Raw genomic sequence first — 27,586 nt, forward strand, 5'->3', positions numbered from 1 at the left:
GATATTTGGATGAAAAAAAAATGCTGATAATCGATAAATCAGCTGATTTCACGATAGCCGATAAATCAGCCAATATTGTTATTATTATTTTAAATGAATAGAATGTTTTTTTTTTGGACCCCTAACAAAAAAGGTATGAGCTAAAAGCTGAAGCTTTGTCCTCATATTGATTAACTTTATAACAGAAGAATTTTCAAGTTCAAAAAATGCAAAAATGCAACTGGAGCAGTTAGGGGGCTATTCAAACGGTCCAACTAGTAAGATATCACTCCTGAAAATGATCTTTGCCATATCATGTGAGGTAAATCTGCCCTACGATTGGATTTTGGAAAACCATGTGACGGAGAACCAATTCTGATTGGACACCCGCATTGCGCACGTCATCACACATCTTCTATGAGGAGTACCAAGATGGCTGACGGTGGGTTGAAAGTCCGCGGACTTAACTTTTCAGCAAAACGTTAAAACGTTATTTACAATTTAGTAAAGCTTGGTCCCAGCCATTGTATATGACGGCGTGAGCCCCAGAGGGTTAACGGCGAATGGCAGTAATTCCCAGAACCCTTCCGGACAACCAGTGAATCTGAATGTTTCAACCTCTTAGCAATTTTTCATGCTAGAAATAAGGTCTACACAACGTGGGCTTAATAAAAAGCGTGACCGACGCAATGAAGCACATTTGACACATTACTACATAAACTGAGTTAATCAAACTGAGTTGAACTGAAACGGGAGAAATGTGGGCTGAATGTAATCACAGTTATTACAAACACCATCCTTATAAACTTACTTGTATGCTTTTGTCAGCCGATCAGTGCAGGGTGACGGCGAACTACGGGGGCCGGTGAAGAACACATTTGAGCAGGTGTGTAAGCAGCTCTCAGTTGAATGGAGTCAGAGCTCCATCTACTGGACAAACGGTGCAAGGACATTTTACATTGCCAACACAAACATTATTTCAGTAACTGTTCTGTTTATGAGAAATTATTGGCGTTCTGTCTGCAAAATTTCGGCCGATAGTGAGTACTTTGAAAAGGGCTTATATCGGCTGATAATATCGTCCGGGCTCTCTCTCTCTCTCTCTCTCTCTCTCTCTCTCTCTCTCTATATATATATATATATATATATACACACACACAAAATCAATAACATAATTGTCCATACCTTAAGTAACAGCTATATAGTCCTTCAACATGAATTGTATTTTCAGAGAATTCAGACAATTTTCACATACGTATTCAGAAAACATCAGTTCCTTACACTGGTGTTTAAACTGATTGACATTTGGACATCACTTGAGTTTTTTCATCAGATTATTCCATATTTTTGGGCCACAAGCAGAAACACAGAAACCTTTCCTGACCGTCCGAGCACCAACAATTTTAAAATGATACAAGCCCCTTAAATTATATTTTCCCTCTCTTTCCTTGAAAAATTCTTGAATTCTGAGGGGCAGTTGCTTATTTTTCACTTTATACATTAATTGCACAGCCTTAAATGTAATCATATCGTGAAGTTTTAATATTTTAGATTTAATAAACAATGAATTGGTGTGATCTCGATAACCAACATTGTGAATTGTTCTTAATGCTCTTTTTTGGAGAATAAATAATGATTGCAGTGTAGTCTTATAATTATTACCCCAAACGTCAGCACAGTAAGCCAAGTAGGGAGCAACAAATGAACAATACAGAGTATGAAGTGCTTTGCAATCAAGAACATGCCTTACCTTATTTAGTACTGCAGTACGTTTTGACACTTTCCTTTGAATATGTTGAATATGAGCTTCCCAATTAATTATTTCATCAATAATTACATCTCAGAACTTATTCTTTATTGTAATTCCCAAATAACATTATTTTAGTTTTAGACAAATTTAGTGATATTTATTAATATCAAACCATCTCTTTATCATTCCAGTATGTAAATAGGACAATAATTTCTGCAAATTTTCAACAAACAGGGTTGTATCATCTGCAAACAGAACTGCCTTAAACAGATCTGAAACTTTACATAAGTCATTAATGTACAAACTAAATCATTTTGGTCCCAAAACAGAACCCCGAGGAAGTCCACAAGCAATGTCCAGATACGAAAAGCAGCAATCCCAGAGTTTAACAAACTGTTTCCGGTTTTGTAAGTAATTTTTAATCCAGTTCAAAGCCACTCCTCTGATCCCGTACAGTTCCATCTTTTGAAATAATATATTGTGATCAATTGTATCAAAAGCCTTTCTCAGGTCAATACATACACCTATTACTATTTCCTTTTGGTCCACATGACTACTGATCTCTTCTTCTGAATCGAGCAGTGCCAATGCAGTGGACCCCTGCTCTAAAACCATATTGACTTTCATCCAGCAAGTTATGTTGTTCTATAAATTTATCCAATCTACTATTGTAAAGCTTTTCCAATATCTTAGAAAATTGTGACAACAGAGACACAGGCCTGTAATTTGTAAAAAGATGTTTGCTGCCAGATTTAAATAAAGGTATCACTTTTGCCACTTTCATACTGTTTGGAACAATTCCAGTTTTAAATTATTTATTCAAATATATGTTAATGGTTTTGCAATTTCAGTAATTATTTGCTTTACTAAAGACATATGTACCTCATTATGATCCAATGACTTTTTACTTTTACATGTACTAACTACCTTAATAATTTCCCTTTCATCTACTGGACCAAGAAACGTTGTGTGTGGATTTCTGTCAATTAATTGTTGATTTTCCCATGGGCTGTGTAGAATTTCAGCTGCCAGAGCTGGCCCAACATTAGCAAAGAATTTATTGAAACTATCCACTACTTCACTCATGTCATATTCATTTTTGTTCTTATATGTGAAATATGTTGGATAGTTATTTGATTTGAATTTATTTGTTATAATAGTATTCAATATTTTCCATGTTTCCTTTATGTTGTTTTTATTGTTATTTTGTATTTTTCCAAAGTATGATTTTTTACAATTCCGCATGATAGTTGTTAATTTATTTTTATAGTCCTTATATTTAATCTCTGCCTCTCTTGATTTAGTTTTTATGAATTCTTTGTATAGCATTTTTTTTTCTTGCACACCTTTTGAAGACCTTTAGCTATCCATGGATGAGCTCTATATTTATTGTTATTCCATACATATTAGACCAAGGAAGACCCATTAAATTTTAGAGGTGATCTGGATCCGGATTCTGTATCAAGTTTCACATTGTATAGGCTTTGAAGGATTATGTCTTCACAGATTCTCACCAAATTTTGCACAACAGACACATATTAGGCCATGGAAGACAGCACTGAATTTTGGAGGTGATCCAGATCCGGATTGTGGCTCAGGATTTCACATTATATACGTAGCCTTTGGAGGATTACATCAAAACTACCTCACGGATTCTCACCAAATTTGCACCATAGATATATATATATATTATGCAATGGAAGACTCCATGAAACTTTGGAAGTGAACTGGATCCAGATTCTGGATCAAGTTTCATTTTATAGGCTTTTAAGGATTGCATCAAAACTACTTCTCAGCATATTTGTACCACAGATAGATATTAGGGCATGGAAGACTCTACTGAATTTGGAGGCGATTCGGATCCAGATTGGCTGATGTCAAAAATCTCTGATTGCTCTTGTCAGTTATTTTTACATAATCTACACTCATTACATATGAATGTTATAAGCATTTTTCTGTTTAAATCTTGATAGCCTACAGGTCCAACAATTTGAAAAACATGTATGTAAAAACTAGAACATTTCAGAAGACTAATTAAATAAATAAATAAAAAATTATCATACAGAAATGTCAAACTTCAGAAAAGGATGTTCTTTTATACACTCAGTACTTGGTTGAGGCTCCTATTCCATGAATTGCTGCATCAATGTGGTGCGGCATGGCAACCCAGTCTCACTGCAGTTCGAGTGGGTTACGAAATGTAGATTAATCTATGGGTTTGTGACGGGGGTATGAAAATGGAGTGTTTTTCATAACGGGTGCATAAATTCATTTTGTGACAGGGTGCACAAAATGTGGGGTGAAAGGGGGGTCTGGGGAGAGTCATGGTTAATGTTTGGGGAGGGTACACACTTATGTTATGGTTATGGTTAGAATTAGGAGAAGGGGAAGATTATGAATAGCAAAATGAAAAAAAAAACATGTCATGAAAAGCGGGCACTTTTCGTGATGAGGGCATGAAAAAAAAAACAAAAAAAAAAACGTGAGACGGGGGTGGGCATGGAGGCAATCATCCTGTGGCAACAGCTGAGGTGTTATGGAAGCCCAGGTTTGTTTGATTGCAGCTTTCAGCTTGTCTGTTTTGTTAGATCTGGTGTTTCTGATCTTCCTCTTGACAATACCTCAGGTTCTCTATGGGGTATTGTCTGTGTGCCGGTGAAGCACTGTAATGTCATAGCCAGCAAACCAGCTTGAGAATTTTTGGCAGTGTGAGCAGGTGGCAGGTCCTGCTGGAAAAGGAAATCAGCATCTCCATAAAGCTTGTCAACAGATGGAACCATGAAGTGCTCTAAAATCTCCTGGTAGATGGCTGTGTTGATTTTGGACTTGATAAAATACAGTGGACCAACAGCAGCAGATGACATGCATCCCAAATCATCACTGACTGTAAAAAGTTCACACTGGAATTCAAGCAACTTGGATTCCTTGCCACGTGCTCTTAGATTGGGTAGTGTTTATAAAATAGGTAGCTGACATTTTTTAAGGGTGGTAAAAAATTATGCAAAGTTTTGAAAATAAGTTGGAATGACGTGTAAATCGAAAATGTTTGTAGAACCTTAGACCTCAACACTTTTGAGAAGAAGAACTCAACCTTTTTATTTTTTGTTAATTATGTAATTTGTTAATGTTAATTTACTGGCTTAATGTATTTATAAATTGTTTAGGTTCTTGTTATCAAAAGAACACACTCATTCATTCATCTTTAACCGCTTACTCCAATTGGGGGTCGTGGGGGACTGGAGCCTATACCAGCAGTCAGAGTGTGAGGCGGGGTACACCCTGGACAGGACGCCAGTCTGTCGCAGGGCCACATATAGACGAACAAACACATTCACACCTCACGCACACCTACGAACAATTTAAAGTTTCAAATCCACCTAATCTGCGTGTTTGGATGTAGGAGGAAGCCGGAGCACCGGGAGGGAACCCATGCAAACACGAGAAGAACATGCAAACTCCACACAGAAAGGCCACAGGTGGGAATTGAACCCATGACCTTCTCGCTGTGAGGCAACAGTGCTAACCACAACGTGGTGCCAAGACACACTATTACAATTATTATTATTAGTTTGTTATTTGTCATTTGATTTTCAAATGGACCACAATGCAAATAAGTGTTTTCACTTTCTTGTGTCATCCATGTATTTTTTATGTATTTACAATTATTTTATGTACTTATATTGAACTTACTAAATAAAATCACACACGCATGCCACACACGTGCTTTTATGATTTACTGCCCCCTGCTGGAATGGCACGTGAGTCCAGAATGTATCAATGTCCATTGTTCAGTGTTGTTAACTAATATCCATAGCTTCTCCAACAAGATTTGTTCTATCAACATTCCATTTTGGCAGTGTTCATCCTTGACCCAAAATACATAAACATACCAAAGGGCAAATGCCAGCTCCCCCAGTTTGTCTGTGATCGAAGTTATATGCATGCCTTGCATGTCTTTTGTGCATTCTGCTGCAAGCAGATGCATCTATTTTTAAACACCCACAAACAGAGATGGTGGTGGAAGACATCAAACATGCTACAGATTTCACTCATGGTAATGGCAACATGACACTTAGCTAAACTGACTAAAACAATTGAACTACAAAAATAATAAATCAATAACAACACTGTTAAGCTAACATGAACCATAATAACAGCATATAAAACCCCCAAACTCCCATGGTGCTTTACCACACAATGGCCATTGTTCACTGTTGTTAGCTAATATTGCTAATTTCCCCAAAAATGTTAGTCTTATCAATTTTCTGCTTTTGCAGCATTCATCCTTGACACAAATACATAAGCATAGCAAACAGCAAATGTCAGCTCTCTGCAGTTTCTCTGTGATCGAAGCCATACATACGCATGCACGCACACACACACAGAGGCCACCTGGCTATTACAATAATAATAACATGACTTGGCTGAGGATAGGGAAGTGTCAGATGAGCTGCTTGCTCTGCTCTCACTGCAAACCGGACCGAGATAAGCTGTTGAAGATGAATGAATGAACATTAAAATAAGTATAGAATACATCACCATTATTCTCAGTAAATATATATAAATATATAGACAGACAGACAGACAGACAGACAGACAGATAATCAGCTCAGCCAATATTGGCTGAGTTTCGGCTATGCCAATTATCGGCATCGGTCGATTATCGGTCCAGCAGATTATCAGTCTATCCCTACAGAGCACCCAGAGAGATTATCGGTCTATCCCTAAAATATATGTAATATTTTGAGATATGTTTTTTCCTGTCTGTCATAATTAGCTAAATTAAAATATAAAAGCTTGAAATAGTCTAGAACATATAACATTTCATGAAATAAGTGACAATAAAACTTTTTCCACTATATTCTAAATATTTGAGATGCACTTGTACTTTCATATTTTTTTTAGAGTATATTGTATGTTTGTGAGAGATAATATATGAGGAATTAATTTTCTATATATTCATTTATTCAATCAGATTTATTTTTACAACACCAATTCATAGCATAAGTCCCTTCAAGGAGCTTCACAAAAGTAAAAAAAAGGAAAAAAGATTGACTTCCTTGACACTCCTAGAAAGACAGATGGGTCAAATTATCCCACTGGTGTCACTTCTAGTGTCAGTAAAGTACAATAAATCCACAAAAATAGGCTCAAGTTGACACTTGTCCCACAACAGATAATAGTAGGGAATTTGTGGGTCTGCATCAGCATAGAAATGACCATTTAAAGTCTTGCAAACTGAAACCTGCAATGCACAGTGGTGCCAAAAATTCAAAAAGGATTTTTTTTTTGGTGACTTACCCATGTTTTATTGTAATGTCCCCTATTATTGCCTGAAATGTTTTTTAATTCTGCCTCGGCCTTCTTGTTTTACAGTCTTTTGCCTTGAACTTTTATAGAATGTTCAATGACAAATGTCCTTGCAAAAAAAAGTGCAGGGAGATATAATTCACTTCTGGCTTGAAACGAAAAGGTGCAGTGGCCTTCCATCTACAACCCTGTTTTAGAAACTAAAGCCAACATGTTCCCCAAAGCATTTTAAAAATATACCTCAGGTTCTTTCCCTCTGCCGTTTCGATGGTCAGGCCTATTAAAATACTTAATTCCCATGCCTTTAAAGAATGTGCTTTCTTCATGCTTATGAATTAATGTGTGTGGTGCCAAGGTGAAAAGACTTGTACAATACAGCAGGTTTTTAAATTCTTTCTCAGTGCTGTGGTAAAAAATATGCGCCTCATGTATAAAATACAATACAACCGTTTTCCTCAGTAGAGCCCACGCCAAGTGACATCGACAGCGTGCTTATGCACTCTGCAGCTGTGGGTGACCTGCACAAAGGCACTGGGTGTACACACAATTGACGGGCTAAAGGGTCCTCACACATAAACATTTAAAACACTAATTCATGCATAGTGTTTCAGGTGTCCATCGTCCTCTCTGCTAATTAGTGACATCTTGAGGCTTGGCTGGAGGCAGCCTGCTGCACGCTGAGAGCAGATGGAGGCCGTATGATGCTTTGGCTGACCTGTTTATCCTCCCTGCTTCTCCTGCTCTTATCCACTGTGTGACTGAAATGCTTTTAGCCCGAGGAGGTTTGCATTCATTGTAAATAGAGGTGAAAATCTGATTCTGGAGCACAGATGTTAGCCCGAACAGAGGAGAGTCCACACGTCACTGTGCAGCCTTAATGTTACATAGGAAGCAGGTGAGGAAGCATTATGTTGGTCAGTGGGGAGCTTGCAGCCTGTCCATGATTATTTTGAATGTGCATGATATAGGCCAAGGTTTTTTGTTTGGTTTTTGTTTAGTTTTGTTTTGTTTTTTGTTTGTTTGTTTTTCTTTTTTTTTTTTGCAAATAAAGGGGCAGACACTCTCTGGTAGTTTGTGTGCATGTAGGTCACCAGCAGAAAATTGTTTGCTAGATCACATTTTGTTCATTCTAACATCTTTTTGATTGCGTGCATTTTGTCGCTGTCCCTGTTTACAGGCAGCGCCGGCACCTCTGTTATGTTTAACAAGAACGGTGACGCTCCAGGACGCTATGACCTGTTCCAGTTCCAGATGACCAACTCCTCCACCCCTGAGTATAAGGTGGTAGGACAGTGGGTGGAGACCCTCCAGCTCAGGGTACGATGATGTGCTGATTCTAAGTTGCTTTTAGATTCTGGAGTGTTGACATGAATGTTAAATGCATATATACAGTAGTGTTCAGAATAATAGTAGTGCTATGTGACTAAAAAGATTAATCCAGGTTTTGAGTATATTTCTTATTGTTACATGGGAAACAAGGTACCAGTAGATTCAGTAGATTCTCACAAATCCAACAAGACCAAGCATTCATGATATGCACACTCTTAAGGCTATGAAATTGGGCTATTAGTAAAAAAAAGTAGAAAAGGGGGTGTTCACAATAATAGCAGTGTGGCATTCAGTCAGTGAGTTCGTCAATTTTGTGGAACAAACAGGTGTGAATCAGGTGTCCCCTATTTAAGGATGAAGCCAGCGCCTGTTGAACATGCTTTTCTCTTTGAAAGCCTGAGGACAATGGGACGTTCAAGACATTGTTCAGAAGAACAGCATAGTTTGATTAAAAAGTTGATTGGAGAGGGGAAAACGTATACGCAGGTACAAAAAATTATAGGCAGTTCATCAACAATGATCTCCAATGCTTTAAATTGGACAAAAAAAAAAAAAAAAACAGAGACGCGTGGAAGAAAATGGAAAACAACCATCAAAATGGATAGAAGAATAACCAGAATGGCAAAGGCTCATCCATTGATCAGCTCCAGGATGATCAAAGACAGCCTGGAGTTACCTGTAAGTGCTGTGACAGTTAGAAGACGCCTGTGTGAAGCTAATTTATTTGCAAGAATCCCCCGCAAAGTCCCTCTGTTAAATAAAAGACATGTGCAGAAGAGGTTACAATTTGCCAAAGAACACATCAACTGGCCTAAAGAGAAATGGAGGAATATTTTGTGGACTGATGAGAGTAAAATTGTTCTTTTTGGATCCAAGGGCTGCAGACAGTTTGTGAGACGACCCCCAAACTCTGAATTCAAGCCACAGTTCACAGTGAAGACAGTGAAGCATGGTGGTGCAAGCATCATGATATGGGCATGTTTCTCCTACTATGGTGTTGGGCCTATATATCGCATACCAGGTATCATGGATCAGTTTGGATATGTCAAAATACTTGAAGAGGTCATGTTGCCTTATGCTGAAGAGGACATGCCCTTGAAATGGGTGTTTCAACAAGACAATGACCCCAAGCACACTAGTAAACAAGCAAAGTCTTGGTTCCAAACCAACAAAATTAATGCCTCGCAGATGTGAAGAAATCATGAAAAATTGTGGTTATAAAACTAAATACTAGTTTAGTGATTCACAGGATTGCTAAAAAAGCATTTTGAACATAATAGTTTTGAGTTTGTAGCGTCAACAGCAGATGTTACTATTACTGTGAACACCCCCTTTTCTACTTTTTTTTTTTACTAATAGCCCAATTTCATAGCCTTAAGAGTGTGCATATCATGAATGCTTGGTCTTGTTGGATTTATGAGAATCTACTGAATCTACTGGTACCTTGTTTCTCATGTAACAATAAGAAATATACTCAAAACCTGGATTAATCTTTTTAGTCACATAGCACTACTATTATTCTGAACACTGTATGTATATATATATATATATATATATATATATATATACGAGGTCTATTAGAAAAGAAACCGACCTTTTTATTTTTTCAAAAACTATATGGATTTGAATCACGTGTGATTGCGTCAGACAAGCTTGAACCCTCGTGCGCATGTGTGAGTTTTTTCACGTCTGTCAGTTGCGTCATTCGCCTGTGGGCAGGCTTTGAGTGAGCACTGGTCCACCCCCCTCGTCGGAATTCCTTTGTCTGACTTCTTCCTGAGAGACTGGCGCTTTGCTTGATCAAAATTTTTTTAGAAACTGTAAGGCACATCCAAGTGGACACCATTCGAGAAATTCAGACGGTTTTCGGTGAAAATTTTAATGGCTGATGAGAGATTAAGGAGTGTTACTATCACTTTAAGGACTGCCCACGGCGCCGGACGGCGCGCCGCGCCCCTCCCCACCGTCGTCAGCCTGTTTCGAGCTGAAAACTTCCAAATTTAAGCCTCTGTTGACCCAGGACGTCGTGAGAGAACAGAGAAGTTTCAGAAGAGGTTGGGATCAGCAGTTTATCCGGACATTCCACTGTTAAAGGAGATTTTGTAATAAAAGATGTGCGGACGGATTCACGCGTCGGCACCCAGCCGCTCATCGCGCAGCGCCACAGAAAAACACCTCCGTTGGAAGCATTACAGGATAAGTTTGCACATGCCCAGCTGTTAAACAATTTCTCGGATACTCACTCGACTGAAAGCCATCGAAAACCGCCTGAATCTTACGAATGGTTATCAACATGGAGGTGTTTTGCTGTGGCGCCGCGCCATGAGCGGCTGGGTGCAGACGCAAGAATCCGTCCGCACGTCTTTCATTACAAAATGAATTCCGACGAGGGGGGTGGACCAGTGCTCACTCAAAGCCTGCCCACAGGCGAATGACGCAACCGACAGACATGAAAAAACTGACGCATGCACATGATGGTTCAAGCTTGTCTGACGTAATCGCATATATATTATATATATATATATATATATATATATATATATATATATATATATATATATATATATATAGTAGTATTTCACTTTATTTTCTACATCAAAGGGTTAATATTATTTAATAGACACCCATGCAATAAAATTTCACTCATATACAACAACAATACTCAGAAACAAAGTAGACAAAGAAAAAAAGACAGTAAGAAAATATATTTTGTTTCTGTGACATTTGATGTTAACTAGCATGTAAAATATTTGTTATACCTATGCACAGCACTATATGCAGGGGTACTGTTCTGGTCCATCCTTCCATTCGTGAACAAAGAAAAGTGTTATCATCCAATTTTGACCAATCCTGGTGGAATGATTATTCAATGATGATTTTAGAGAATTATTTAAAAGTCAAAGGAATAGTCCAGGTTCAAAGTTCAATGCTGATGTATAGGGTATAATTAGAATGGCTATTCTGAGGAACTGGTTAAAGATACACCTGTGGTTACTATGCAATACTAATCTGAAGTCATATATAACACCTTTCTATTGCTCAAATGACCTTTAACCCTGTGTGACCTTGATCCCAGAAATTCAAATTCACAAGCGGCAACACTCAAGCCCATATTTGGACTTGGCTTAGCCGCCGTTAGTTACCCCCTGGCAGATCCTGAGCAGCCGGGAAAGCAGGCCGACTGGGTGACTGTGAGGAGGAAGCGTAGCCCTAAACAGAAGCCCCGTGTACACCGCCAACCCGTTCACATCTCTAATCGTTTTTCCCCACTCGACGACACACCCGCCGAGGATCAAACTCTGGTTATTGGCGACTCTGTTTTGCGAAATGTGAAGTTAGCGACACCAGCAACCATAGTCAATTGTCTTCCGGGGCCAGAGCAGGCGACACTGAAGGAAATTTGAAACTGCTGGCTAAGGCTAAGCGTAAATTTGGTAAGATTGTAATTCACGTCGGCAGTAAAAACACCCGGTTACGCCAATCGGAGGTCACTAAAATTAACATTAAATCGGTGTGTAGCTTTGCAAAAACAATGTCGGACTCTGTAGTTTTCTCTGGGCCCCTCCCCAATCGGACCGGGAGTGACATGTTTAGCCGCATGTTCTCCTTGAATTGCTGGCTGTCTGAGTGGTGTCCAAAAAATGAGGTGGGCTTCATAGATAATTGGCAAAGCTTCTGGGGAAAACCTGGTCTTGTTAGGAGAGACGGCATCCATCCCACTTTGGATGGAGCAGCTCTCATTTCTAGAAATCTGGCCAATTTTCTTAAATCCTCCAAACCGTGACTATCCAGGGTTGGGACCAGGAAGCAGAGTTGTAGTCTTACACACCTCTCTGCAGCTTCTCTCCCCCTGCCATCCCCTCATTACCCCATCCCCGTAGAGACGGTGCCTGCTCCCAGACCACCAATAACCAGCAAAAATCTATTTAAGCATAAAAATTCAAAAAGAAAAAATAATATAGCACCTTCAACTGCACCACAGACTAAAACAGTTAAATGTGGTCTATTAAACATTAGGTCTCTCTCTTCTAAGTCCCTGTTGGTAAATGATATAATAATTGATCAACATATTGATTTATTCTGCTTTACAGAAACCTGGTTACAGCAGGATGAATATGTTAGTTTAAATGAGTCAACACCCCCGAGTCACACTAACTGTCAGAATGCTCGTAGCACGGGCCGGGGCGGAGGATTAGCAGCAATCTTCCATTCCAGCTTATTAATTAATCAAAAACCCAGACAGAGCTTTAATTCATTTGAAAGCTTGACTCTTAGTCTTGTCCATCCAAATTGGAAGTCCCAAAAAACAGTTTTATTTGTTATTATCTATCGTCCACCTGGTCGTTACTGTGAGTTTCTCTGTGAATTTTCAGACCTTTTGTCTGACTTAGTGCTTAGCTCAGATAAGATCATTATAGTGGGCGATTTTAACATCCACACAGATGCTGAGAATGACAGCCTCAACACTGCATTTAATCTATTATTAGACTCTATTGGCTTTGCTCAAAAAGTAAATGAGTCCACCCACCACTTTAATCATATCTTAGATCTTGTTCTGACTTATGGTATGGAAATAGAAGACTTAACAGTATTCCCTGAAAACTCCCTTCTGTCTGATCATTTCTTAATAACATTTACATTTACTCTGATGGACTACCCAGCAGTGGGGAATAAGTTTCATTACACTAGAAGTCTTTCAGAAAGCGCTGTAACTAGGTTTAAGGATATGATTCCTTCTTTATGTTCTCTAATGCCATATACCAACACAGTGCAGAGTAGCTACCTAAACTCTGTAAGGGAGATAGAGTATCTCGTCAATAGTTTTACATCCTCATTGAAGACAACTTTGGATGCTGTAGCTCCTCTAAAAAAGAGAGCTTTAAATCAGAATTGCCTGACTCCGTGGTATAACTCACAAACTCGTAGCTTAAAGCAGATAACCCGTAAGTTGGAGAGGAAATGGCGTCTCACTAACTTAGAAGATCTTCACTTAGCCTGGAAAAAGAGTCTGTTGCTCTATAAAAAAGCCCTCCGTAAAGCTAGGACATCTTTCTACTCATCACTAATTGAAGAAAATAAGAACAACCCCAGGTTTCTTTTCAGCACTGTAGCCAGGCTGACAAAGAGTCAGAGCTCTATTGAGCTGAGTATTCCATTAACTTTAACTAGTAATGACTTCATGACTTTCTTTGCTAACAAAATTTTAACTATTAGAGAAAAAATTACTCATAACCATCCCAAAGATGTATCGTTATCTTTGGCTGCTTTCAGTGATGCCGGTATTTGGTTAGACTCTTTCTCTCCGATTGTTCTGTCTGAGTTATTTTCATTAGTTACTTCATCCAAACCATCAACATGTTTATTAGACCCCATTCCTACCAGGCTGCTCAAGGAAGCCCTACCATTATTTAATGCTTCGATCTTAAATATGATCAATCTATCTTTGTTAGTTGGCTATGTACCACAGGCTTTTAAGGTGGCAGTAATTAAACCATTACTTAAAAAGCCATCACTTGACCCAGCTATCTTAGCTAATTATAGGCCAATCTCCAACCTTCCTTTTCTCTCATAAATTCTTGAAAGGGTAGTTGTTAAACAGCTAACTGATCATCTGCAGAGGAATGGTCTATTTGAAGAGTTTCAGTCAGGTTTTAGAATTCATCATAGTACAGAAACAGCATTAGTGAAGGTTACAAATGATCTTCTTATGGCCTCGGACAGTGGACTCATCTCTGTGCTTGTTCTGTTAGACCTCAGTGCTGCTTTTGATACTGTTGACCATAAAATTTTATTACAGAGATTAGAGCATGCCATAGGTATTAAAGGCACTGCGCTGCGGTGGTTTGAATCATATTTGTCTAATAGATTACAATTTGTTCATGTAAATGGGGAATCTTCTTCACAGACTAAAGTTAATTATGGAGTTCCACAAGGTTCTGTGCTAGGACCAATTTTATTCACTTTATACATGCTTCCCTTAGGCAGTATTATTAGACGGTATTGCTTAAATTTTCATTGTTACGCAGATGATACCCAGCTTTATCTATCCATGAAGCCAGAGGACACACACCAATTAGCTAAACTGCAGGATTGTCTTACAGACATAAAGACATGGATGACCTCTAATTTCCTGCTTTTAAACTCAGATAAAACTGAAGTTATTGTACTTGGCCCCACAAATCTTAGAAACATGGTGTCTAACCAGATCCTTACTGTGGATGGCATTACCCTGACCTCTAGTAATACTGTGAGAAATCTTGGAGTCATTTTTGATCAGGATATGTCATTCAAAGCGCATTTTAAACAAATATGTAGGACTGCTTTTTTGCATTTACGCAATATCTCTAAAATCAGAAAGGTCTTGTCTCAGAGTGATGCTGAAAAACTAATTCATGCATTTATTTCCTCTAGGCTGGACTATTGTAATTCATTATTATCAGGTTGTCCTAAAAGTTCCCTAAAAAGCCTTCAGTTAATTCAAAATGCTGCAGCTAGAGTACTGACGGGGACTAGAAGGAGAGAGCATATCTCACCCATATTGGCCTCTCTTCATTGGCTTCCTGTTAATTCTAGAATAGAATTTAAAATTCTTCTTCTTACTTATAAGGTTTTGAATAATCAGGTCCCATCTTATCTTAGGGACCTCGTAGTACCATATCACCCCAATAGAGCACTTCGCTCTCAGACTGCAGGCTTACTTGTAGTTCCTAGGGTTTGTAAGAGTAGAATGGGAGGCAGAGCCTTCAGCTTTCAGGCTCCTCTCCTGTGGAACCAGCTCCCAATTCAGATCAGGGAGACAGACACCCTCTCTACTTTTAAGATTAGGCTTAAAACTTTCCTTTTTGCTAAAGCTTATAGTTAGGGCTGGATCAGGTGACCCTGAACCATCCCTTAGTTATGCTGCTATAGACGTAGACTGCTGGGGGGTTCCCATGATGCACTGTTTCTTTCTCTTTTTGCTCTGTATGCACCACTCTGCATTTAATCATTAGTGATCGATCTCTGCTCCCCTCCACAGCATGTCTTTTTCCTGGTTCTCTCCCTCAGCCCCAACCAGTCCCAGCAGAAGACTGCCCCTCCCTGAGCCTGGTTCTGCTGGAGGTTTCTTCCTGTTAAAAGGGAGTTTTTCCTTCCCACTGTAGCCAAGTGCTTGCTCACAGGGGGTCGTTTTTGACTGTTGGGGTTTTACATAATTATTGTATGGCCTTGCCTTACAATATAAAGTGCCTTGGGGCAACTGTTTGTTGTGATTTGGCGCTATATAAAAAAATTGATTGATTGATTGATTGACCCCAACTTGGAAGCGCAGCTCCTTGACTAGCCGCTTGAGGCTGGCTCCAAAACAGAGCACATTCCCATAGGACTCCATGTTAAAATGTTCAACTTTAGAGCAGAAATAAATATGTTAATGGCCTAAAAACAGTTTTGTTCTCTATAGATAGTTTCTGCCACCGTGAAAACTGGATAGGTGGTGAATTTTTTTCTAACTTCTTAGTTTAAGATGTTTTAATCAATCAATTCAACCAATTTTATTTATATAGCGCCAAATCACAACAAACAGTTGCCCCGCAGTGCTTTATATTGTAAGGCAAGGCCATACAATAATTACGTAAAAACCCCAACGGTCAAAACGACCCCCTGTGAGCAAGCACTTGGCGACAGTGGGAAGGAAAAACTCCCTTTTAACAGGAAGAAACCTCCAGCAGAACCAGGCTCAGGGAGGGGCAGTCTTCTGCTGGGACTGGTTGGGGCTGAGGGAGAGAACCAGGAAAAAGACATGCTGTGGAGGGGAGCAGAGATCAATCACTAATGATTAAATGCAGAGTGGTGCATACAGAGCAAAAAGAGAAAGAAATACTCAGTGCATCATGGGAACCCCCCAGCAGTCTAAGTCTATAGCAGCATAACTAAGGGATGGTTCATTTTATCCGGATATTCCACTGTTAAAGGAGATTTTTTTAATGAAAGACGTGCGGACGGACTGCAGCATCGGCTCGCAGCCGCTGCGACGCTCCGCCAGAGGAAAAACACCTCTGTTGGAAGCCTTAAGGACAAGTTGGAACATGTCCAGCTGTTAAACAATTTCTCATATACTCACTCCACTGAAAGCCATCAAAAGCCGCCTGGATTTTACAAATGGTTATCAACACGGAGGTGTTTTTCCTGTGCCGCCGCACCGCGCCGGCTGCGTCCCGTCCACACGTCTTTCATTAAAAAAGTCTCCTTTAACAGTGGAATATCCGGATAAAATGCTGAAACCGACTTCTTCTGAAACTTCTCTGTTCTCTCACGACGTCCTGGATCAATAGAGCCTGAAATGTGGAGGTTTTCAGCTTGAAACAGGCTGACAACGGCGCCTCGGAGTGCTGCACGACATCTCGCACCATGGGAAGTCCTTAAAGCGACAGTATCACCTCAAAATCTCTCATCAGCTGTTAAAATTTTCAATGAAAACCAGCTTAATTTTTTGAACCGTGTCCACTTCGATGTGCCTCACAGGTTTAGAAAAAATTTTGATCAAACAAAGCGCCAGTCTCTCAGCAACTTCTCAGACAAAGGAATTCCGACGAGGGGCTGGACGACTCCTCCCACAAGGAGTACTCACAGGCGAATGACGTCATCGACAGGCGTGGAAAAACTCACGCATGCGCACGAGGGTTCAAGCATGTCTGACGTAAAAACATATGAATGAAATCCATATAGTTTTTGAAAAAAATAAAAAGGACCTATACTTTATTGACAGCCCTCGTATATGGATTTGAATCACGTGCGATTACATCAGCCAACCTTGAACCCTCATGCGCATGCGTGAGTTTTTTCACGCCTGTCGGTTACGTCATTCGCCTGTGGGCAGGCTTTGAGTGAGGAGTGGTCCAACCCTCCCGTCGCAATCTCTTTGTCTGAGAACTTCCTGAAAGACTGGCGCTTTGCTTGATCAAATTTTTTTCAAAAACTGAGAGGCACATCCAAGTGGACACCATTCGAGAAATTCATCTGGTTTTTGGTGAAAATTTTAACGGCTGATGAGAGATTATGGAGTGATGCTGTCGCTTTAAGGACTGCCCACGGAGCCGGACGTCGTGATGTGCTCTGAGCCGCTGCTGTCTGCCTGTTTCGAGCTGAAAACTTCCAAATTTAAGCCTCTGTTGACTCAGGACGTCGTGACAGAACAGAGAACTTTCAGGAGAGGTCGGGATCAGCAGTTTATCCGGACATTCCACTGTTAAAGGAGATTTTGTAATGAAAGATGTGCGGACGGATTTGCGCATCGGCAACCAGCCGGCGCCACGCGGCGGCACAGGAAAAACACCTCCATGTTGATAACCATTTGTAAAAACCAGGCGGCTTATGATGGCTTTCAGTTGAGTGAGTATCTGAGAAATTGTTTAACAGCTGGACATGTTCCAACTTGTCCTTAAGGCTTCCAACGGAGGTGTTTTTTCTGTGGCGGGCGCGCCTCGCCGGCTGCGAGCTGACGCGCGGACCCGTCCGCACTTTCTTTCATTACAAAATCACCTTTAACAGTGGAATGTCCGGATAAACTGCTGATCCCAACCTCTCCTGAAAGTTCTCTGTTCTCTCACGACGTCCTGGGTCAACAGAGGCTTAAATTTGGAAGTTTTCAGCTTGAAACAGGCAGACAGCGGCGGCTCAGAGTGCGTCGCGACGTCCCGCTCCGTGGGCAGACCTTAAAGCGACAGCATCACGCCATAATTTCTTATCAGCCATTAAAATTTTCACCGAAAACCAGTTGAATTTCTCGAATGGTGTCCACTTCGATGTGCCTCACAGTTTTTGAAAAAAATTTGATCAAGCACAGCGCCAGTCTTTCAGGAAGTTCTCAGACAAAGAGATTGCGACGGGAGGGGTGGACCACTCCTCACTCAAAGCCAGCCCACAGGCGAATGACGTAACCGACAGGCGTGAAAAAACTCACGCATGCCCACGAGGGTTCAAGCTTGTCTGATGTAATCGCACGTGATTCAAATCCATATAGTTTTTGAAAAAAAATAAAAAGGTCCGATACTTTATTGACAGACCTCGTAAAACATCTTAAATCATACTAAAGTCAGTTTTAAGCAGAAACGAGTCGATAATCGGTGAGTCGCTACTGACGTTTTTGAAATGACGGAGGTGCAGTGAACGCAGCATCAGCAGCTCGTGCTGGTGTGCTCTGATGGCTTCCTCCATCTTTTATTATGAAATCATGCTGAATTTATGTGGAAATGACTGTTGTACAAACGCTTCAGATATCTGTTCCTGAGATAGATGATGACTGGAGAGCAGTTTGAAGCAGAAACAAAGTGGTAATCGGTGAACTGTGGCTGACGCACAGAAATGATGCATGTGCAATGAAGGCAGGGCGAACCGATTTTTAGGGGGGGCGTTCGGTCTGCGACACTGGCTCTTGGCATAGGCCATATGCCGATATGGTGTGCACTCTCAGGATATCATACAGTTACAGGTCCCGAGAGTCAGAACTGAACTGGGCAAAAGGCTTTTCCATTTTCTGCCCCATCTACCTGGAAAGATGTACAGAAGGACTTGAAATTGACACATTTTGTATCTCTGGGGAAATTTCAAATCAAATCAAATCAATTTTATTTATATAGCGCCAAATCACAACAAACAGTTGCCCCAAGGTGCTTTATATTGTAAGGCAAAAGCCATACAATAATTACAGAAAAACCCCAACGGTCAAAACGACCCCCTGTGAGCAAGCACTTGGCAACAGTGGGAAGGAAAAACTCCCTTTTAACAGGAAGAAACCTCCAGCAGAACCAGGCTCAGGGAGGGGCAGTCTTCTGCTGGGACTGGTTGGGGCTGAGGGGAGAGAATCAGGAAAAAGACATGCTGTGGAAGAGAGCAGAGATTTAAGACAAATACAAAAGATAGAGAGATAAACTCAATTGGATCTTGTGACTGCACTGTGTAATCCCTCTCTTGTTTTTCTGCAATGTGTTTTTTGTGTTTTGTGTGGTTGTTGTAATCTGTTTTTTTGGGTCCAAGGGCTGCAAAAAAAGTTTTATCTGGATAAATAAAGGACATTGATATAGGTGGTTGCCTAGGGCACCACCTACTGGACAGGTGCTGCTGCAAGCCCTAAAAAAAGCAAAACAAACAAACAAAAAAACACAGACACAATTAAATCAGTACAACCCTCAACATTAACGCTTGTCTGATTATATGGGAGAAGTCAAAAACGTGATCAGACAGCACAGATTCTTTATTAGTATGCTAGACTCAGACAAGTCCAATTTTTCTTTGGCAAGTTGTCAAATCATTTATTTGTTTATTTATTTATCGTGGTGTATAAAGTTTCTGAGCTTTCCTGCCAGCACATGCACATTGTGAACACAGCCTGTGAAAAACGGCCTCATGTGTGTGAAGCTTTTCAGCAAAAGCCGCCTTGTTAAATCCGTGCACCCTGTTGATGAACAGATGAAAGCTTGGATCAAATCCGATAAGAATCTGTCTGAAAAAAAGGTGTTTTTTGATAGTCAATTGATTCTCTTAAAAAAATGTACGTCCTTTCACTCCAGAGGGTTGACACACAGCACCGACCTTCTTAAAAAGAAGACCTGAAAGTTCAGCTACAATTTGCTAGAAGGTACATCTGAGATACAAGCTTACATTTGATGTTTTGGTGAAACAAAACCCTCCTCTGTGCCACTTCATCATGAAGCTGTATACCTGGGGAAACAAAATGCAAAACGTGCACTATATATTTCGAAGTTATATGACCTATGCACTATGTATTTCTTCAATCACAGCCACAGAAGCCTGTAACTTCTTCTGGGTTGTCTGGGTGTCTGTGTGTCCTTCCTCACTCTTCTTCTTCTTGCACAGTCACTCTGTTTTTGAGAACTGTCTACTCATGCAGATTTAACCCAGAGTGCCATACTGTTTGTATTTCTTTGTAATTAATGTAAATTAAGTCTAAGTCATATTCAGTGACTTGGAAATGTTCACGAATCCATCTTTTGACTTGTCTGAAGAAAACTGGCAATCAAACTGATTAGTTACAGGTATTATACCAAAGCCTCCCATAACTTATGCAACCCATCACCTTGGCTTTTACATTTTTAATTAATTTATATGAAGTTGTAGAGATTTGCTTTCAGTTCAGGTTTAAGGAAGATAATTTTAGAATTTTTTATTTATTTGTATTTTTTTATATATATATTTTTGTATTTGAAATAGCATAAACAAATTAAAATATGTGAAATACCAAGTGTTCCAATACTTTTGGAGGGCACCGTACAATTATTTTTTGTGACTTTGTCATGAAGTAATTTATATTTCATTAATTCATTTATTTTATTTATATAACGCCAAATCACAACAAAGTTGCCTCAAGGCGCTTCACACAAATAAGGTCTAACCTTACCAACCCCTAGAGCAAGCACACAGGCAACAGTGGAAAGGAAAAACTCCCTCTGATGATTTGAGGAAGAAACCTCAAGCAGACCAGACTCAAAGGGGTGACCCTCTTTTTTTGCCAGCTTGCACTCGACCGAGACGGACGCACTTTTCTCTTCTCCCTCCCTCCTTATCTTTCCTGCTTCTGTGGCGTGTTGTCTGTGAGGCTGCAGCTTTGATCTTCTAGAAACGACAAAAATGGATCTGTTAAAGTGGTCTCTGAACGCAATTGACACTATTTTTTCTACAAGACATTCGGGAGCGGAGGACCCGACCTGTCCTGCCGGGACGGATGTGATGGGTTACGTGATGGACCCGTGGAGGAGATGGCAGGTCATGTGCCTTTACATGCTTTCTGTGGAGGACGTCGAAGATGTGTACATATTCGGCTTGGTGGTGACCGGCTTTCTGATGTGTGGTGCGGGCACTCTGCTGGTTTACCGGAAAATCAAGAAAGTGGAAGCAGCTTTGATTGGTCCTTCCAGGCTGCCCTATATGATTGATTCGATTGGGAAGGCAGTGGCTGCGCAGTCGGCGGGTGTTAACCGCGCGTTGGAAAACATCTCGAGCAAGATTGCAGCCCTGGAAACCCGCTATGACCGTCTGTGAAGACCACATTCTACATTCAGATGCATTGAGAGCCACTCTGTTCTCAGAACTGTGGAATCTTTCAGGCGTCCGCTAATCTGGCTATTCATTTGGCTTCCCCAAATACAGCTGCACTTCAAGGTCGCTGTAATAAAAACCTCCTCAGAAGATCAACACTTAAGCCTCGCTCCCTGGTCTTCCCCCCTCCCCTCAGCTTCTCCAGCTCTGACGTTAACTGTGTTCGAACTGTCCAGGACTGCTCAGACTGCGCAGGGCTGCTCCCTCCCCCCTCCAGGATTGTCGGACAAGGCCGTTGACGGCGCCGAACAGGCTGCCTCCGGAGTGTTCTGATAAACTGGTCCTTTCAAATCTCGGTTGTCGTCCTGTGTCCTTGTTTTTGTCTCTGTGATTATTGTTTTCTGTGCTGATGGGGATTTTTTTTTCCTCATTGCCGCTGTGTAATGCAGCAGCTATGAGGGTTTTTTTTTCTTCTCCTTTTCCCTCGTGTTTTGCTTTCATATATATGTTTTATGTACCGGGCCGGCCTATGTGTTGTGTGTTGTGTGTGTGTTGTTTGTTATGGGTCGGTGTTGGTTTGCTCAGCCCTGCTGTTGACCAAGGCAGGGATGTACATCTGGAGCTGGTCACTGGGCGCCTAATGGCGACTTCTGCTCCTACTGGAAAATAGGATTGGGTTAAATGCAGTAGCCACATTTCATTGTGCAGGGAAGATGTTCTGTGCATATGACAATAAATTTCTTTGAATCTTGAATCTTTGAATCTCTGCTTGGGCCATGCGGCAGACACAATTGACAAAAACGAATGTACAGGAAGATTTGGGTGTCCATGCCGGTGCACAGGAAGGGAGGCTTGCAGAAAAATACACCACCCCTCTGGATGGAGCCGCACCTCAAACAGAGAGAGAGAGAAAAAAAAAAAAACAGAATCAGGCATCAGAAAAACAACAAATACTGTATAATTTATCAGCATTAAGCAACAAGAAAAACAGAAGAAATACTACGAGGTCTGTTAGAAAAGTATCCGACCTTTTTATTTTTTTCAAAAACCATATGGATTTGAATCACGTGTGATTGCATCAGACAAGCTTGAACCTTCGTGCGCATGCGTGAGTTTTTTCACGCCTGTCGGTTGCGTCATTCGCCTGTGAGCAGGCTTTGTGTGAGCAGTGGTCCACCCCTCTCGTCGTTTTTTTATTGCGAATAAATGTCTGAACGATTTGGAGCTTTGCTGCATCAATTTTTTTCCAGAAACTGTGAGAGACCTCCAGGAAAAAATGCTGATGTCCACGTCTTTTCACAATTCCTGTGCTAGTCAGACGACATACCGGATCAAGACAGCATCCAGTTTAGAAATGAACGGCACATTTCACTGTTACAGGAGTTTTTGTCATGGAAAGAGGAGTGGCTCCACCGCGCGTCGCGGTGGAGCTGCATGGCGCAAAGCAACGCCGTGATGAAGCCTTCCAGGACATGTTGGGGCAGGTCCAGCTCATGCACAATCACAATCGGATAATCACACGACTGAAAAGCAACCGACAGCCGTCTGAAATCCACCTTTAAGCCGTCCTGTGAGACCAACACGGAGGTGGTTTTGTCCCGCGTAACGAACGGCTCCGTGGCGCATCCCTCCACTTTTCTTTCCATGAAAAAAACTCCTGTAACAGTGGAATGTGCCGAAAAAGTGCTGATGTCCACGACTTCTGCCTTTTTGTGAAAGTCAGACGAGGTCCCGGATCAACAAAGCCTTCACGTTGGAAATTATCTGGTTGTTTCAGGGGGGTCTGAGTATGTCGATCGGCACTGGGAGCGCGCTGTGCTCTCAGCAGTTGTGGGCCGTCCTTAAAGCGGCAGTAACACTCCTTAATCTGTATAATCCCCATAAAATTGTCCCTGAAAGCCATATTAATTTTCCAAACGGTGTCCACCTGGAGGTCTCTCACAGTTTCTGGAAAAAAATTGATGCAGCAAAGCTCCAAATCGTTCAGACATTTAGTCGCAATAAAAAAACGATGAGAGGGTGGACCAGTGCTCACACAAAGCCTGCTCACAGGCGAATGACGCAACCGACAAGCGTGAAAAAACTCACGCATGCGCACGAAGGTTCAAGCTTGTCTGATGCAATCACACGTGATTCAAATCCATATGGTTTTTGAAAAAAATAAAAAGGTCGGATACTTTTCTAACAGACCTCGTAAAGTGATCGCCGGCCACTAGCCGGCTCCATACCACTCACTCATCTTCAACTGCTTACTCCAATTAAGGGTCACGGGGGGTTGAAGCCTATCCCAGGATTCACAGGGCATGAGGCAGGTTACACCCTGGACAGGACGCCAGTCTGTCGCAGGGCCACATATAGACAAACAAACACATTCACACCTGCACGCACAGCTACGGACAATTTGAAGTTTCCAGTCCACCTAACATTCATGTCTGTTAGATGTAGGAGGAAGCTGGAGCACCCGGAGGGAACCCACACAAACATGGGGAGAGCATGCAAACTCCACACAGAAAGGCCACAGGTGGGAATCAATCCCATGGCCTTCTTGCTGTGAGGCAACAGTGCTAACCACTATTCCACCGTGCTGCCATCACTTATAAATGGTAAATAAAATGGTAAATGGACTGCATTTATATTGCGCTTTTCCATCTGTATCAGACACTCAAAGCGCTTTACAGTGATGCCTCACATTCACCCATTCACACAGACACACTGCCACAGTGATGTCGGGTGCTGCCATGCAAGGCGCTCACTCCACACCGGGAGCAACTAGGGGATTAAGGACTAAGGGCCCTTAGTGATTTTCCGGTCAGGCTGGGATTTGAACCGAGGATCCTCTGGTCTGCAGCCCAACAATTAACCAATCGACCATCACCTCCCTGTCACTTATACTAATCAATCACAAATATTTTATTGATCAATAAGCGGTTTTGATCAAATCAGTAGCCACACTGGTCACAGAGTTATTATCTAGACATTTTTTGGGGGGAAAGGGCATGTTTAGTTTGACCTTGACCTTTGACCAATCTATTCCAAATTAAGGAAACTGAAGACATTAACCAAAGTACCATATTTTCTCACTAGAGTATAAGTCACACTTTTTTCTGTATTATCAGCTCAGTTTTGGTGAATTGTTGTAGTATTTGTTTTATTATTGGCCTTTACTCTTTCAATATTGGAGTTTATTTTGTTTAGCGCTATGATTCCTGGGAAAGTCCTATATAAGTTGTCATTCTAATATTATTAATAATGAATGTGTGATTTCACATTATATAAGTCACACTGGAGTATACATCGCAGGCACACCCCAAATTAGTAAAAAAAAAACCAAAAAAAAAAAACCTGTGACTTGTACATCGGAAATACAGAAATATTCCAACAGTTTCTTTATATGGTAGGAAAAAAAAAAATCAGAAAAGCTGACATGTTTAAAAGGAGTCGTTCGTGTTATGGACATAACAAAAGCAGTTTGACACATTTCAGTGAGTAAAACGATGTGGGATGGAATGAAATAACAAAACGGATGTTGTTGGTGATGACGTGCTTGCATCATTATCCCACATAAGCAGTTAGAGGATAAAGAGGAGGGTGGAGTTTTTAAAATGCAAACAAACACTGTCTTGTAACCAGTCAGGCAACGTTGGGTTTACCGCAGGTTTTATGTGACAGCTTCACATTATGACAGATGGAAGTTAATGTACATGTCAGACATGACAGATAAATCACATAATATAAGGATACAGGCAGAAATGTAGGACTTTTAATATGAAAATATGTGAATGCAATTCTGTGACATCTTTCTGACATATCCAGTTGACAGCTGTGCCATCTTATAATGACCTGGATAAGGTGCATGTCATATTTTTGAGACCTGTAAATAACTTGTAAAAATTACACACTGAGATTGGTGCAGGCTACACTGTGCCAGTTTGTGCACAGTGTAGCAGATCCCTACACAGTCAGCTTCGATGATTCATTGGGAGAATATGGACCAAACAAATTAGAATCCCCTCATTTCAAAATTCCACATCCAAACACAGGATGCTCAGTCTGAAATCTGGATTTAAGACCACGCTGCTGATTGTAAAAGTGTAATACATTTACATACTGATGAGGCAACATTTGCATAAACAGTGTGAACACAAAAATTAATCTCAAACAAATGGATTTTCAGGTGGAACAAAGTCTGTTGGTCTTTAAATTGTGTTTTATTTTGATTACCAACCAAATGCTGTAATTATGTAATTATATGGCAATGCAATGACGCCTATTTTGGCTCCACTGTTATAACTATGACTACTGCGCTGTACAGATGAAGCAGTTTAACTTAAAGGAAATCCTCGAATGAGCATCCTAATGAACATTTTGATGTCTGGCAATGAAATTTAATGTGAAGTTGATCCAGCTCATGTACGCTCAAATTGGCCAAAAAAAAAAAAAAAAAAAAAAAGATTAAAACAAAAATACAAACGAACACTACAGCGTCGTCCGTGAGTCCAAGGTGTCAACTCTTGCTTCAGGTCTCCATAGCAACAGAGCTGTTGTTCTCATTACTCTTTCCGCAGTGTGTGTAATTTGGAACTTTTCCAGAGAGAACCATTCATTGTCCAAATAACAAGTGGCACATTCATGCCCCCCAGATAAATGGCAGACGATAATCTACCCAGACACCACATTTATCACACAGGTACATGCAGACGTAGGCACACTGTAGGTGTAGCTCTCTTTCTGAAATTACTGGCAGTTGCCGCATTTGGAGGAAGTGCTGCTATTTGTATCCATAGATACACGGGTGCTGCAGATATTTGTGGTGGCATTTGTACCAGGTGGAGTTTTCATATGCTTCTGTTAATCATCATAATTCAGAGCAGCAGATTTTTTTTTTATTTATATTTATTTATTTATTTTTGCCAGAAAGAGAAATTTTCAAATCAAGTTTCTCTTACATAAGTGAAAAGCGACTAATTTTAGGGGCCCTATCTTGACAGTTTATGCTGCACAATCTACTGAGCATAGTCATGTTGTAATACACAAGATTGGGTTTGAGATTGATCTCAAAACCGGTTGTTAAAGGTTTTGTCTCAGTCTTGTCTTCATGTCAGACACAGAGGACTGGATTTTATTTCAACACCAGTCATGATCCCAACAGTGGGGATATCACTAAATAACCTACAGTTAGTGCACTTAACTGTTCGAATTAGGTCTCTTTTGTTGCTTTGAAAACATAAAAGAGTTGAGAGGGTCTCGCCCTGCCTTCGTCTTGGTCTTGAGTTGGCGTCAACTCCTCAAAGACTTGGTCTTGTCTCAGGCTTAATACACTCTGGCTTCATCTTGGTTCAACTGATTTTGAATACAAAACTGGTGCATAGTGAAAATCAATTTGGGGCATGTCCAACTCATTTGTGCTATTTACAGGGTGCATAATCTCAGTGCAAATTTGGGCGCTGGGCAAAAAACAGTCAGAATTATCCTCTTTGTTGGTCACTAGCATAGTTAGGCTTTTTTAAGTCAGAGTGCACAAAGTGCACAGTGCAATATTTTAAATAAAAGCTAAAGTAAGTAAGTAAGCTTGTTTATGTGTGGTTGCTTGTCCTGGTATGTTGTAGCGTTGGGGTTCCGCCTCTTCGGTGTCTCACATATTTCATCACCTCACAGTTATTACTGTCACCACTTGTCTTTCGTTCTTGTCTGTCTCCATGTTGTTTTGGTGGTCAGCCGTTCCTGATAGACATTATCTGTTAGCTAAAAAAAAAAAAAAAAGTTATAGGCACACCAGGTTCACTCGTACACTATATGCTATCTGTCTTGCAAGAACAAATTGCACATATGTATATACATAAATTGTTCTGCCAGTTTGGCATATACCATCACTATATATGCAGACAGGGTAAAAAAAAAAAAAAAAACTTAACTAAGAGGTTTTCTGGTGAATTAAGGGACCTTTGCTAACTTATCTGAGTGTGCAAATGCCCAGAAGCCACCAAATTTAGCTGATGTGAAACAGTGAAGGAGTTACGTGAAAATTTGGATTCTTTTATTTAATTTAATGGTTGTCTTCAGTTGAGTTTCATTGTGCATACAAGTAGTGTTTACATGCAATGTGAATTCACTCATGTAAGGCGTATCTGAGTGTTGCACCATTTAATTGCTCATTGCGCTCAACTTTAGTCCAGGTTTTTGCTGGACGGT

The 27,586-nt window shown here is 40.6% G+C and overlaps 1 protein-coding gene across 6 annotated transcripts in view; it reads left to right on the forward strand.

Annotated features, from left to right (window-relative positions):
* The window catches only part of LOC117512537 (metabotropic glutamate receptor 7-like), a 343,778-nt gene that overhangs the window by 251,060 nt on the left and 65,132 nt on the right, over nt 1–27,586 (forward strand). For all 6 annotated transcript variants that reach the window (XM_034172646.1, XM_034172642.1, XM_034172644.1 and 3 more), the window contains one exon: nt 8,217–8,356. In XM_034172646.1, coding sequence (XP_034028537.1) covers nt 8,217–8,356 — 140 coding nt within the window. The remainder of the gene's footprint in view (nt 1–8,216; nt 8,357–27,586) is intronic.

The sequence above is a fragment of the Thalassophryne amazonica genome, chromosome 6 (genome assembly GCF_902500255.1).
Source record: "Thalassophryne amazonica chromosome 6, fThaAma1.1, whole genome shotgun sequence".
Taxonomy (NCBI): Eukaryota; Metazoa; Chordata; class Actinopteri; order Batrachoidiformes; family Batrachoididae; genus Thalassophryne; species Thalassophryne amazonica.